The 14,202-nt window shown below is 52.5% G+C and overlaps 5 protein-coding genes across 5 annotated transcripts; 2 read left to right on the forward strand and 3 right to left on the reverse strand.

Annotated features, from left to right (window-relative positions):
* Nucleotides 1-125: 125 nt before the first annotated feature.
* KVR01_011723 (uncharacterized protein) lies at nucleotides 126-1,637 on the forward strand. Its single transcript, XM_044792434.1, has 3 exons — nucleotides 126-339; nucleotides 396-654; nucleotides 711-1,637. Coding segments are annotated over exons 1-3 (909 nt in total). The 5' UTR covers nucleotides 126-337; the 3' UTR covers nucleotides 1,359-1,637.
* A 705-nt stretch (nucleotides 1,638-2,342) lies between these two features.
* Nucleotides 2,343-3,750, reverse strand: KVR01_011778 (uncharacterized protein). Its single transcript, XM_044786501.1, has 3 exons — nucleotides 3,163-3,750; nucleotides 2,884-3,085; nucleotides 2,343-2,791 (listed from the first exon to the last, which is right to left on the reverse strand). Exons 1-3 carry the CDS (start codon nucleotides 3,731-3,733, stop codon nucleotides 2,545-2,547), a joined length of 1,020 nt encoding a protein of 339 aa, XP_044639487.1. The 5' UTR covers nucleotides 3,734-3,750; the 3' UTR covers nucleotides 2,343-2,544.
* Nucleotides 3,751-4,674: 924 nt separating this feature from the next.
* Nucleotides 4,675-5,779, forward strand: KVR01_011553 (uncharacterized protein). Its single transcript, XM_044789366.1, has 2 exons — nucleotides 4,675-5,301; nucleotides 5,351-5,779. Exons 1-2 carry the CDS (start codon nucleotides 4,766-4,768, stop codon nucleotides 5,508-5,510), a joined length of 696 nt encoding a protein of 231 aa, XP_044639262.1. The 5' UTR covers nucleotides 4,675-4,765; the 3' UTR covers nucleotides 5,511-5,779.
* A 1,130-nt stretch (nucleotides 5,780-6,909) lies between these two features.
* On the reverse strand, nucleotides 6,910-8,321 carry KVR01_011639 (uncharacterized protein; the record flags this gene model as incomplete). The annotated part of the gene is given in 2 exon segments (XM_044791147.1): nucleotides 6,910-6,921; nucleotides 6,939-8,321. The coding sequence occupies 2 exon segments, from the start codon at nucleotides 8,319-8,321 to the stop codon at nucleotides 6,910-6,912; spliced, it is 1,395 nt and encodes a 464-aa protein (XP_044639348.1).
* A 3,151-nt stretch (nucleotides 8,322-11,472) lies between these two features.
* Nucleotides 11,473-12,808, reverse strand: KVR01_011586 (uncharacterized protein; the record flags this gene model as incomplete). Its single annotated transcript, XM_044793051.1, has 2 exons — nucleotides 11,473-11,756; nucleotides 11,818-12,808. The coding sequence occupies 2 exons, from the start codon at nucleotides 12,806-12,808 to the stop codon at nucleotides 11,473-11,475; spliced, it is 1,275 nt and encodes a 424-aa protein (XP_044639295.1).
* Between the last annotated feature and the right edge of the window lie 1,394 nt (nucleotides 12,809-14,202).

Consider the following 14,202-nt stretch of genomic DNA (forward strand, 5'->3'; position numbering starts at 1 on the left):
TGCTGTAGCCGATGAGGCCACCACCCAAAACGGAATACAGACCGGGCAGTGATTGGGCGGTCCACAAGTATGTAGACCCGCCCAATGCCTCTTCCTGTCCTCCTAGACTGCACCTGTGATTTCCTTTCGAATCCCCATTTATATCAAACGTAGTAGGCATCTTCATACACTGGCATGAGTAAGCGCTCAAAACCCAGCGGTTAAGAAAAATACAGCGCCTCCTGAGGTGCACCTGGACGCTTCTCTACTCAACAACGTCCTCGTACGCTCTTCTTCCCGCCAGGAATTGGTTCAACTCGAGCATCTCTCTCGGTATTCGTACCTGGCTGCCATCACAATGTACGCACTGAGGCACCCCCCTATCTTGCGCAACCGCCATTAGCTGACAAAATCAGGAACTCGACTGTTGTTCTACCCACCATGGGTGCGCAGGATACCACGTACTGGGGCTCATTTGAGGATATCTCAAAGCACAATGTCTCGCTCAACTACGGCGAGCGTCTATGGGCCGCTTGGTACGCGTACATGCAGAACGACGTCCTCGCCACGGGCATCATGTCATTTGTCATGCACGAGGCTGTCTACTTTGGTCGCTCGCTTCCGTGGATTCTCGTCGACATGATGCCTTGGTTTAGGCGTTACAAAATCCAGCAGGTACGATACTACGAATCAACCTTCCCAAGACAATGCAATGCTGACGAACGCGATAGAACAAGATCCCGACTGCACAGGAACAATGGCAGTGTGCCCTCCTCGTCCTCCTCTCCCACTTCACCGTCGAGCTCCCGCAGATCTGGTTCTTTCACCCTATGTGCCAATTCTTTGGCCTCAGCATCTCTGTTCCGTTCCCGAGTATCTACAATATGGCGTTCCAGATCGCCATCTTTTTTGTTCTCGAGGATGCGTGGCACTACTGGACCCACCGCGCTATGCACTATGGCTTCCTCTATAAGCACATTCACAAGATCCACCACCAGTACTCTGCACCCTTCGGCCTGGCCGCCGTATACGCCTCTCCCATCGAGGTCATGGTGCTTGGCTTCGGCACCGTCAGCGCGCCCATTCTCTGGTGCGCCATCACGGGCGACCTACACATCTTGACCATGTACCTCTGGATCGTGCTCCGCCTGTTCCAGGCCATCGACGCCCACAGCGGCTACGACTTCCCCTGGTCCCTGCACCACTTCGTCCCTTTCTGGGCCGGTGCCGAGCACCACGATGTACACCACGAGCGCTTTATTGGCAACTACGCGAGCAGCTTCAGGTGGTGGGACTACGTTCTTGACACTGAGGCTGGGCCCGAGGCGTCCAAGAGGCGCAGGGAGAGGAAGGTCGCCGCCATAAAGAAGAAGCAGTAGGGGCGCAAAAGAGCTACCGTGGACTGTACAAGGCGGGTTTAGAAGGCAGTGTACAGTTTATGATGCTTTATTTCGTTCGCGAGCTGTCGGCCGCGGTACGGACGGCGCTACACTATTGGAGATCATAGGATGGGAGCTGCGATAGAAGGTTCACCTCGCCGACCTTGGCTGCTAGCAGCTTATAGAATACCCGATCATCTTGGTAATGGATTGGGGATGTCGACTCGCGATTGGACGTTACATAATTTCATTCATATTGCGCTCGTTCGCAACGCATCATTCCTAGATCCATGATTTCTCTCTAGTCCCTGCAACTTCCTTCCAGGTTGTCAGCTCACTCAACCTCCAGAATCATGTCCACATCTCGGGGCAAGCCTTTCTTTTAACAGGTTCCTGGGATGCATCGCAGCCTTCCAGCCGCGGTTGTGGCCCCTCAGCCCACCGATCTTCAAGTCACTGCGCTAGCAGTAAGTGAAGCAAAGCCGACCACCCACGAGTACATAATAGTACATGGTCATCCTGACGGGGAATTTTGCTCCACCACATTCTGACAGGAGGTTATCAACAAATCGATTGCACTTGTCAAGGTTCCACAATACTGTAATCGACATGCAATTTCCCGAGCCAACTGGGGCATGTGAACTGACGAACACCCCAGGATGAGGTCTCACTGCTGAATGGCGTCAAGTAATCCCAGCCAGCTCAGCAATTGAGGAGGCGCATGAGGAGCTGCTACATGCCGTGTAGAAAAGAACCCCAAAAAGTGGGGACTACACGTAAACTCCATCTCTCCAAGCATTGCGCGGCAAGCCAGGATGTTCGGGGATTTGAAATATATGTGAGAAAAATATGAGAAACGGGGTCTCTTGCGGAAGCAGCAAAGTGGTGGTTGCCTGCTCCTGCCTCGGAATGCTCCCTGTAGTACGGAGCATAAATATCTGGTAACCCACGCTGCACCGATTGCCATCAGTAGAAGACAGTATGTATCCCAGATTGTGATGTATTCGACTGGACCGTACCGAGTTGAATATGAACTCGCTTGCAAGTGATGCTGTAGAAATACATTCAATTCATAGCGAATTTGACACCATCTTTCCCCACATGCCAACGCCACGCAAACATTCCAAGTTCGCGCCCTGCTTCCCAGGAAGCAACCCGTCCGAAAAGCCGACTTCACAAACCAAATTCACGCATCGGGTTTGCCAAACCTATATTGCCCCCAATTCAAACTTGCCTCAGGGAGAGCCCATATTCGTTCCCCGGTGTCTGAACCCGCAGCGCCAGCAGCGATATACATTGGAAGAATGTGCTCGGCGCTGGGATGAGCCTGCCTGGCAAGGCTGGTTCCTAGGAGACTGATCATAGTCTTCTGACGGTCTTCTGGCGTCGTAGTGATGGCTTGTGTCAGTGCTTCCTCGAAAGTGGACGCATACCTAAGCAAGTAGTTAGCCATATGGATAGTCGGGTCAACTCCACAAAAGGGAGGACAGGAGTTAGAAGCATAAGAGAAACAAAAGGACCATACGGCATTGTCCTCCCAGATCCTCTGGTTGCTCTGTAGTCGTGAAGGTTGTGAACAGCCATCCCTGCCCCTATGATGAGGATGCCCTCATCCCGCAGACTTTCTACCGCCTGTCCCAAGCGGTAGTGCTTGGCCGGATCCTCATTGCCATAGAGCGAAACCTGGACCACCGGCACATTCAGTGGGTTCTTTTCTGGGTCAAAAGCTGCATCGGCACCGGTGCGTCAGCGAATGAGACTGATTCTGAGCTCTTCAGGGTGGGAAAAGAAAACTGGTGATTACCAGCAATGAAGCCCACCCAGACGCCGTGGTCGAGGCCCCGTTTCACCTTCTGCACCTCGATTCCGGCGCCCTCGAGGTTGTCGATGACCTTTTGGGCAATCTCTGGGCTTCCCTTATACGGATACTTGTACTCGTAGTAGTGAGGCGGGAAGTTGTAGAAGTCGTAGATGATGCCTGCGTCCTCGGCTACGTTGACGCTCACCCTGCTGGGCCCATCCTGCCAGTGGGCAGAGAAGACGACCACGGCCTTGGGCTTGACCTCTGTCGTGATCTCGCGTCCAGTCTCACCCAATTTTCGGAAGGCAGGGTGTTCTCTATTCTCCATGAAGTTAGGCCCGCCGATGCCTAGGAAGTAGACAGGCGTTCGTCTATGTTGGGCCGAGGAGGGTTCCGCCATCGTGGGGGAATCCTGGATTTTTGCCAAGTCCTGGGGGTTGGTGTCGCTCGTGATGGTGGTCCACGACTGTAGACGTGGAAGAAGGAAGAAAATCGAAAATGCGGCGACTATAATCGACAAAAAGGTCCCATAAGGTCGAATGGGCGCTTGTCTTGGGGGCGATGCTGTGGACATAGAGTCGGCAATCTTATTGCCTTTCTGTCATCTTTCATGAACAACGCGCGGGAGGACAGCATGGAGTATTGATGTATTATCAGCCACTCGAGACTGTAGCGCGCGCGGCATAGGTCAACATACATCCCACGTCCCTACCCTAGGGTAGGTACGTGGACAACAAAGACGCTGCATACTTTGCCGCGCGGGTTGGCATCATGTTCTGGATCACGCAACGTCACGGTCATCACGGTTATAAATGCTTACGGCCAACGAACGAGCCGCCGCATCATTTGTAGTCTTGCAGCCACTTCACGTTGGTCGTAATCTTAATCTTGGAGCCGAAATGAAGGGATGTCTAGGAGTGACAACGTGGCTCCTCGGCGGGTGGAGGGTCAACTGGTGTTCCTGCAAGTGACCGGGGTGCATGTTTTGCAATGCATATGCAGATCGTCAGCCTCGGAAAGCTTTCAAATCTGCTTTGTGGCCTGTTACCAACGCCTCATTTTTGGTCAAGGTGAGGAATAAGTACTACTGAAGTCCATGATCCACCTCAAACTGTTCGGGAACACATCTTTAGTACAAATTCCTAGCCCGCGCGGGTTTGGCTAAGCTGACCACCAATTGTGGGCCACTTGCACGCCCGGGCGGCTTACGTATTGCATGGTATGTGGCGTTTGGGCTTATATTTCCCACCGCGCGGGGCCCCTCGGCCCGTTGTGCGCGCGGATTAAGTCTGAAAGGATGAGGAGCGGCAAGCAGGCTGTGACGTTTGTCATCGTTGGAGAACAAGGTCGCGCTCGCGCTCGCGCGGTGAAATGCTCACCAAGCATGTCTTTGTATCGGACCAAGTATACAGATTTGCGTCGATCAGCTCGCGCGAGGAAGAGATAAAGATGAGGCATATTTCTTGCTGGAAATGCGACTTGTTCCTCTGGCTCTCCACAAGGTCTTCCAATGTGCATAAATCCCATCAAGTCCTTTTTTCCTTCAAACAAAAGAGTTCCCACAGACCGTGACTCCGAGTCCAAACCACATAACAAGATATCCACCATGACTTCCGCACCTGTCGTTCTCATCCTCGGATCCGGGCCCAGAATCGGGGCTTCGGTCGCAGAGACCTTTTCCGGAAAGGGCTACAAGGTCGCCATCGCATCCAGGAAGGGCACCGACAGCAAGACCACCGAGGGCTATCTTTCGCTCAAGGCTGACCTGGCCGACCCGGCCTCCATCCCGGCCCTGTTCCAAAAGGTCACGGGCGAGTTCGGCGCGTCCCCGAGCGTGGTCATCTACAACGCGCCATCCCTTACGCCCCCTCCGGCCCAGGACTCCATCTTCTCCATCCCAACGGCTCGCTTCACCCATGACCTGAACGTGAACACCGTCTCCGCCTACGCCGCCGCGCAGTCGGCCGTCGCCGGCTGGGAGTCCCTGCCCAAGGAGACCAAGAAGACCTTCATATACACCGGCAACATGCTCAACGTGGCCGTCCTTCCCGTGCCGTTGATGGTCGACCTGGGCGTTGGCAAGGCCGGTTCCGCGTACTGGATCGGCGTAGCTGATGCAACGCTCTCCGCCAAGGGGTACAGGTAAGGATATCTTCTCTTGATGTTTTAGATGGTACTAACGACTTTCTAGGTTCTTCTACGCCGATGAGCGCGCGGAGGGTGGTAAAATGAAGGGGATGGAGCTGGATGGGCCCGCTCATGGCGACTTCTACGGCCAGTTGGCAGAGAACCAGAAGGACATTCCGTGGCACGCTACTTTCGTCAAGGGCAAGGGTTATGTCAAATTCTAAGATCGTGCATTGAATATCAATGACACTCGACAGCATCCTAGGGTAGAATAGCCGTTCTGGGATGCCAGGGGATACGATGTCTGCAAGGGTACCCCAGACCGCCAGACGAAGGTCTCGCCAGAACAGCGCTTGCTGAATGGGTTCACCAAGATTACAATAAGCTGAATAGAATAGCTGTCTCCAGCCGTAGCTTCGTTGGCCCTTCTCCCTATGTAAAGAGACCTTTCTCTGATAAGAGAACTGTACCAATCTTCCATAAGTATCGACAATAGTAGCTTCCCGTAATCAAAGTCTTTTAATTGATGACAGTCCCTGCTATAGTACTAGATAATCCCCACCTTCTAGTTAGCTAGCTCAATCAGCGTCTAAAGACCCCCGCATCAGATAAAGACTAGCTATGGAGGAAATTCTGTCTAAATCTTTGTCACAGCTGGATAAACCTAGCCCTCTAATCTCTCTTTCTCCGATCCACTATTTCTTTCCCTTTTCTCATATAAAAGTTTGAACATACTGTAGTATGTATTACCTCTCTTCTCCCTAATTCCTCGATTACATACAAATCAAATGTCAATTAGAAGCTCAGGGTTTAGTTAAGTAAGCATTACGGCTTGGGAAACGGTTACTTCTAAAGCTTTCATTGGACTGCCAGTGCATCTATTGCTGAAGCCTATACCCCCTACCCCTAGTACGGCATACAATCGTTATCTCTCGGAAATATGATTTTCTTGAAGAGTAAGGGCCTTTAGAAATGTGTCCCTTGAATTATAAAGAGAGTTGCATATATTGCGTCCTCCCATGCCAACCCTCCTCCCAGCCATGGCAGCGTCATGTGACCGCGTCCTACGAAGTGACTTAGATACGAATGAAAGCATGGAATCCCGAGCAAAGTACCCAGTGACACCTAGGTAAGTTTCTGGCCCTACCTAATGAGGACCGAGAAATAACGGCAAACCTCAGGGGCCGTTTTCTTCAGCAGCCGCTATGCTATAAATAATGTCATAGAAGAGAGTATTAAGTACTAGTCACTAGTAATCTGTAGCATTGTTTTCTCAGGTTTTGGAGTGTGTCCACTTCCTCTTTTCCAGCTCGTTCAATTTGTATTCTTTCGTGTGTCGACAGACAAACTACCGCTTATACAAGCAATAACAGGCCGCCCTGACTTCTAAAACACGCAGCAAGGTCACGACTCGCACTGTCAACGGCATCCCTACTCTGCCATACACCCTCCATGATCTCCAGTGCCTTACGCAAAGTACCAAAAACAGTCGCAGGCTGCAGTGCCTCTACCATACCACGCAGCTGTTCTTCCTGCTCAGGCGCGGCGAGGCAGCCTGCCACGCAGAACGGCCATACCATCGTGCGCAGCAGACTCGGCGGCGAAAGTCCGCACGCCAGCAGCTCAAGGATCCGGCTGACGTGGTGGCGTACATCTTTGCTCGCTGGCTGCCACCCGGAGACGACGACGGACAGGTAGGCGAGCGCTGCATGAGCCCACACACGAGTGGCTAAGCCGGTCTGGCTGGTAGTTGCGGTCGCGAGTGTGTGCTCCCCTGGGCCCCCGTGGGCCGACGAGAAGATATCGAGAAGACTGGTGCCGACGGCAGCGGGGACGGGCTCCGTGTCTATGTCGAGCTGTCTGAGGTGGGCCTCTAATGTCTCTTTGATAGTTGTGGCGCGGCCGACGAGCTCCATGACGTCCAAGCTTCCGGCATTTTTACACCGCTGCTTCCAGGCATCAAGAGCGGCGACCTGACCGATCTGTAACAAGGCCCAGTTCTGGCAACCCACCACAGCCTCTAGGTCGATCGCCGTCTCAATCATGACATCCCCACAGAGAAGGCTGTGGTGGTACTCAAGAAGCGCAGGCTGCTCCTGGAGAACAGTACTAGCAATTATATCGTCCAGTATCAAGAGCGCGGAGGAGAAGTGAAATGCAGCCTGCTCTGCACTCACGATGGGAAGCTGGGCCGGCTCGATCCAAGACGGCGGCCCCAGCCTGTCCATCACCTCCTTGAAACGCGCACTGGGTTCCAATGACTGGGCCGTGCTTGAACCATCGAGCAGTTGCGTGAACAAGACCCGAGCAGCATTGAGATGTGCCCAGCAGTTGCTGAAGCTCAGAACGGCGACTTCGAAGCGTTGAACTTGCAGGATACTCGACATGATCCTCACTGCGCCGTGGATGTGTTCTATCACCCCTGAGCCCTCAATAACTTGTAACGACTCCCTCAGTACACCAAAGACGTCCCCGGTCTGCTGGAGCATCGCCTCCCAGGCCCGGCTACCATCTTCCGACTCCCGCGCCAGTGAGAAGAAGTAAGAGCTCTGGCAGAGGGCAGCCTGTCGGACGACAGGGCTACTGATCATCATTTCCAGGACCCATGCTCTACCTCCCTCGAGTAGGGAAGGTCTGTAGAAGGGGAACAGGAATGGAAACAGCTGCTCGAGGTAGAACGTGAGAAGCACGGTGTCCGACCGTCCGAAAGCGACCCTCTCGCGAGCATACCTTCCACCCCGGCTGCAATCCTTCCCTCGCTGCTGCTGGGGAGGAGACACCTCTCCTTGGGAGAAACCCCCCTGGGAGAAGGACGGACTCGTCACCGCCCCGCTGCTGTGTGTCTCGGAAGAGGTGCTAATAGTGGATACGTCAGGAACCTCAATATCGTGTAACATTGTCGACGGATCTTCTCGCCCGTCGACGACGAACTCGTGTCCCGCCGTGATGGTTGGCGAGACAGAGTCACCGGAGCTGTGCACCGCGCGGCGCTGTGCCGCCCTGTTCTTGACCTCTTGCCTGAGCCGCTCGGCCATCTCCTCTTGGCGCGGGCCGCCGTCCATCCAACCAGGTCTGGCTTGATCGTAGTGACATGTGATGAGAAGAGATGAGCAAATGTCACACACCGGGCGCCTTTCGTCACACTTTTTGCGCCGCAGGCGACAAGTCCAACACCCATTGGACCTTGTGGCCCTTGGCACTGGCAAATTAGGCCGACCGTGATGTAGGGGCAAGTCCATGGTCAGCAGACATATACATTGACTAGCATGGGTGCACGGCCTGGGCGTTCTTCTCCTGGTTGTTTGGGGAAAGAAGCAGAAGATGAGGTTGCTCGGTCGGTCCAGGCCAAGCCATCACCGCGCGGGCCGTAGACTTGGCCAGCAGAGGGGGCGGGAAGTGAGAAGTCGAGTTACACCAACGCGCGCGGGGTGGTGGCTTGAATTCCAGACCCAGCCATGGGAGGTGGGCCCCGATAAGCTAATAAGCAAAGTCCTTCGGGACAACAGGGGATAGGCAGTAAGCAGGTCGATCCCCGAGAACCAGACTCCTTGATAATACTCCTGTTAGTAATCCAGCAGAGAACATTTCAAACTAGAGGAATAGCGGACATGAATGGTTTCCGGTCCAAAATATGACGTTATTGGCCGCGAGCTGCTGGTTGACCTGTGCCACCGTAATACCTTAGTATCGTGTGAACAATATACCAAATGGCCCAAACCTAGGGGTTTTGTGGGTTGTTTCCATGAAAATGAATATAAACTCTTGGGTGCCATCTGTGTGACTTCTTTCTTCTGAAGACTGTTTGCCATTATCCGTTAAGAGACACGATGTCCTATACCAGTCCCTTTGAAGAGATAAAACAGCTACTGGCAACCGCAGAGGGAGCCTCGCGAGGTTCTGTGCTGCGCCAGCTGCATGAGATAATAGTTTCTGCCGAGACTCCTGCAGAGACTGCTACTCGAATGTGAGTACCCATGTAATAGCCCGTTTCCTAACCCGAGGCCAAGACTTTACTAACTTCATGATGTAGCGCACTCTATGTAGGACCAGCTACTCTAAGTCTCATACGCTGAGCTTGGAAAGTGTTGACTTCTCTCTAGCCATTGCAAACTTCAGCGATAAGGATTAGCCATGACTTGAAGATCTTTGAACTCCTGAATGAGGGACCGAAAAGTCTCGGGCAGCTCGAGAAACTCACAAAGGCACATCCAATTACCCTAGGTGTGTATATAAACTTTGCGAAAACTAATCTAGCGGGGGACTAATGATCAGTACTGACTGTGTCTCTAGGGCGCCTTTTGAGATACATGGCTTCTGTGGGGCTCATTAACGAGCCTCGGGCAAACTGGTTCGAAGCCAACAAGAAAAGCCGCAACTTGGCGACTTCGGAGGCAATGACTATCTCGACGCACTTGTATGTAGCGCAAACACCATCCGAAAAAGACCCTCATCTACACAGCGAAGGAAACTGATACTTCTCCCAAGTTTTGAGAACTGCAGCCCTCTGTTCCAGGAAATGCCAGCTTTCCTGCGCAAGACGAGCTACCAGGATGTCACCGACGCAAAGGCTACGGTCTTTCAGCCTGCCTACAACACTGACATGGACACGTACACATGGTTTTCAGAGAACCCCACAAACAGGGCCGCTTTGATAAAGTACATGGGCCTCGAGGAGAGAACAAGAGGCCGTTGGCTGGACAGCTACCCTTTCGAGCAGATGACCCAGGGCTGGGACCCCAGCTCGCCAGTCTTTGTCGACATCGGTGGTAACGTTGGCCACTACTGTGCCAAGTTCAAGGAATGCTTTCCCAACATTCCCGGCCGTGTAATCTTGCAGGATCTGCCAAGCACCCTGGCGCAAGCGCTACACACACCAGGTGTCGAGGCGCTCCCGCACGACTTCTTTGAACCTCAGCCCATCAAAGGTAGGTGCCACCCATGAGCTACATGTGGGGAGGCACAAACTCTGGCCTGCAATATCCGCTGACAAGCTGTTCCAGGCGCCAAGTTCTACCACCTCGGTTGGGTGCTCCACAACTGGAGCGATGAGAAGTCGGTCCAGATCCTACGCCATATCAAACCAGCCATGAGCCGGGACTCGGTGCTCTTGATCAACGACATGGTACTGCCTGAAGCTGCTATTCCCCCATTTGCGACTTCGCTAGACTTGGTGATGTTGGGTGCATGTGCAAGTCGTGAACGGACATTGGCCGAGTGGAAAGACCTATTTGGCCAAGCTGGCTTGACTATCATCGATTGCAATATGTATGATCAGAAGTTTTGTCATGGTCTTATATCGGTGGGCTTAGCTTAGAGCTTGTCGCGTCGTGTCAGAAGCGCCCCTCGCAGCGCTTGGGAAGACCAACATTCAAGTCGCTGGGAAGCGTAGCTCAGTACCTACCTAGGTAGGTATAGACTCTTTGACAGTATTCAAATACACATTCCAATTTTTCTTCCAATCTTGACAACCATTTCTCGGTTTAACACCGCGATGCCGATATTGACCGTCTCCTATTGTTTCATGAGCCCTTCAGGACTGACTGGGTTTCATCAACAACCCCATCCAACTTAGAACACGTTGCAAAATGACCGACCCCAAATATTGTCCATGCGTGTCGGTAAGGTTGAAATGGTCTCAAGAAGCAACTCGTCGATAGTTGGTTGCCAACACAGAAGGAGTCGGCCATTCCACATTCAGGCCACCCCCTGACTCCGACCACCCCTGCTGTTACGGTGCAACACTAATAATGTACACTGCTGGAAGTAATCAATCTTGTTGGTTGAAAATCAATGTCTTTTGGTGGAAAGGCACCAATCGTCAGGAGTAATTGAGCACACCGCGTCACCTGCACACCAGGCCGACTAGCATTAAAGGATCATTTACTCAGCCAATTGAACAGCTACATTAATAGAAATCTAGACATAGGTATATTACTATATGATATGACTACATGCAATAAAATGTAGTGAGTAGGGGTGGCGAGAATCAGGGGGTAGCATGAATTCGAAATGGCCGACTGATTGGATATCACACGTGAACTTCAGTGTTCGAAGAAAGCACGCGCATGTTCTCACGTGAACCAAATGTCTGAATGGATTTTCCCATCAGGCGGCAAGAGTTGTGTGTGGTGAGTAGAGTAGGAATTCCATCGATACTACGAGTATCTTACTAGATCTTTGCTATTGCTAAGAAACCATCGGCACTGAATCGACTGAGATGCGCTCCTCTGCCAAGGGCGCTGCCTCTTTCCCAAATGTTCCAAACTTGTAATCGGAGTACTTCCCGTAGTCCTCCAACACCGGATTGGACACAGCAGTCGCCCAAGCACCTCTCTTTAGCATATCCTCATTGAAAGCGCTTACGAGACTCTCGTGCTCGAGTCCCTTGGCCCGAGTTTCCTTGACTTGGGCAAGAACTTGTCCGAGCTTGAGTGCATCTGTGAAGGCGCATACCCCTGCTTCCCCACGGACTAAAGACGGTCAGCAATGATACCTCAGTGTATGCAGCAGGAAATTGAAATTGGCTCTTACATGGTGTCATTGAATGGGCTGCATCTCCTATCAGGATAACCTTCCCAGCAGGCAGCTGATGAGGTTGTAGCTGCACATCTTGAAGCTGGAACCCAGGGCTTCGATATCCCTCGACAGGAGTCTTTTCAATGATGGCGCGGAGATGATCCGGGTATGTCTTGGTCTTCTCATGCGCAAACGCCATCAGCTCCTTCTGAGTTGCTGTCACGGTCCAGGAAGGGTTCTTGTCGGTGGTTGCAGGTGCCTCTTTGTCCACCCAGAGGAGCAGGAAGTAATAGTAGCCGGTCTTGCCATCGTCACTGACTCTGTTCAGGGCCGCGAAGACAGCACTTTGGTCGTCGCTCCCCACAGTTGAGTTCATGGTGATGTATCCGGAATGTGCCAGAGATAGCTGGCGAGCAAAGTCGTCACCAACAAGCTCCACCTCGCCGACGAGGGAGCCGAGCGGCAGAGGCTTCATGACATCTTTACCCTGCAGGAGATGTGTGCGGACAACGCTGCGCGTCCCCTCAGCCCCCACGAGGATGTCACCAGATTCTGAAGTCCCATCTTCGAAATGAGCCGTCACTTTGTCGGCGCTCTCCTGAATTCTTATCACGCGCTTCCCGAACTGCACGTCGATTCCCTGGAGTAACCAGTCCCGCAATTTCTTGCGGTTGGACCGGATAATCTTGCCGGTCTCGTCGCTGGCGACTCCAACCCGCATATCAGGCTTGGTGATGTCGTAGAACACGAACTGTGCTGGTAGGTCGAGTGGGCGCAAGTGACTCGTCTGATCGACCGGTCCTAGTTCGTCAGGCATAGAGGTTTCTAGCCCGGACAGTGCCTGACCGAACAATGACAGTGCCCACCCCTGAGCCCGGGCATCGTTGGTAAGATCGCGCTCGAAGATAGAGAAAGAAATGTTGTTCTTCCGGAGTTGGTGCGCCAGAGTCAGACCACTCATACCCGCGCCTATAATGAGGACGTGAGGATAATTATCGGTAGTCATGTTGTCTTTAGGTGATTTGAGGCCCGAAAATGTCTGCTGTCAATTCAGTTTGTAGAGCGATTGTGAGTCACTTGGTGCCAACAAGAATGTTTTCTGGCATCTTCTTCTCTGCTTGATATATAAAAATTCCTCCGGTCCCAAACCATATGAAAGGCACGTAGCTGGGGACCGATCTCAAGACGATCAAATGCCCATCGCCTCTACCGCCGCGGAATCATGTCCTGCACCGAAGCCATCGCAATCGGAATACAGCAGGACCCCGAGATGGACTCACAGCAAAAGCCGCCAATGCTGCCAGAGAGCCTTAAGTCCACAGTTGTGGTACATTGCATGCATTAGCTCATGTTAATTCGCAGTAGTAAACAAAAACGCCATGTAGTGACGTGTTTCTAATCCCGCCTGCTACCGCCTGCGAACGAAGATCGAGCGTGGTTGACCGCCCGCGCTTATCGCAGTTCGGGCACCGAAATGTGGTGACATCGTCATCGGTTGGTTTAAATAAATTTACCTTGTATCACCTACCCATTCCGGAAAGTTTTCGCCGTATGAGGCCAAATATGTGGTACTGCACGTCTGGAAACGGCCGGCTGACACGGCTGACTACATTGTGGTGTCCTGCATGTGTGGGCCGCGTATTTACTCAACCCGCGGGGGTGGCTACCTTGGTACTCAGGCACCCGTACCCGTATCTTTGGGAGGGGGATGATTTCATGAATCTTGATAGGTCATCGAATGAACCTCAATCCGAAGTTGATGTGAGGCCGTAATTCCCGAGATCGATCGAACGCGTTAGCGCCGTTATAGAGTGCTCTACATGATGACCTAGACAACCTCACATGTGGCTCGTGATCAACATGTCTTACGCCGCAATGTCTTGGGCTTCCCGATCTGGTACAAAAGTAGGATGGCTTTGTCCCATACATCCGTCCCTCGAATCCCGATCCCACCCAAACTCGACCTGGTAGTGCGCGCGGGTCGAGGACGACTGCAAATAACAGGATCCATAAAAAGTGATGAGACCTTGTGGGTTGCACGGACCAAAAGGAACAACTCTTCTAAGCTGATGAAATGCAATTGTGATTGGAGACCACGTAGTCATGTCGCGTCCGAGGCTTTGGAAGAGGCTTGTGAAGCCCGGTCAGCTCAAGGCGAGTTGCTCTTGTCAAATTACTATTCGTCAATCCCGTAGTCACGCTAAACAAATCCTTCTTTGCGCGCGCGTCTATGCTACGTATTTACTGCTTCTTCATACACTTCATCCAGCTGCACTTCATCCTCTTCCCCCTATCCATTAGTAATGGCTTCTATAGTATCTGTAAGCACGCGTATAGCACACCGACACTGATCAGCGCCAAATATTTATCTCCGTCGCTCGAAGCTTTAAGCTTTAAAGA

The sequence above is a fragment of the Diaporthe batatas genome, assembly GCF_019321695.1.
Source record: "Diaporthe batatas strain CRI 302-4 chromosome Unknown Contig00016, whole genome shotgun sequence".
NCBI classification, from domain to species: Eukaryota; Fungi; Ascomycota; class Sordariomycetes; order Diaporthales; family Diaporthaceae; genus Diaporthe; species Diaporthe batatas.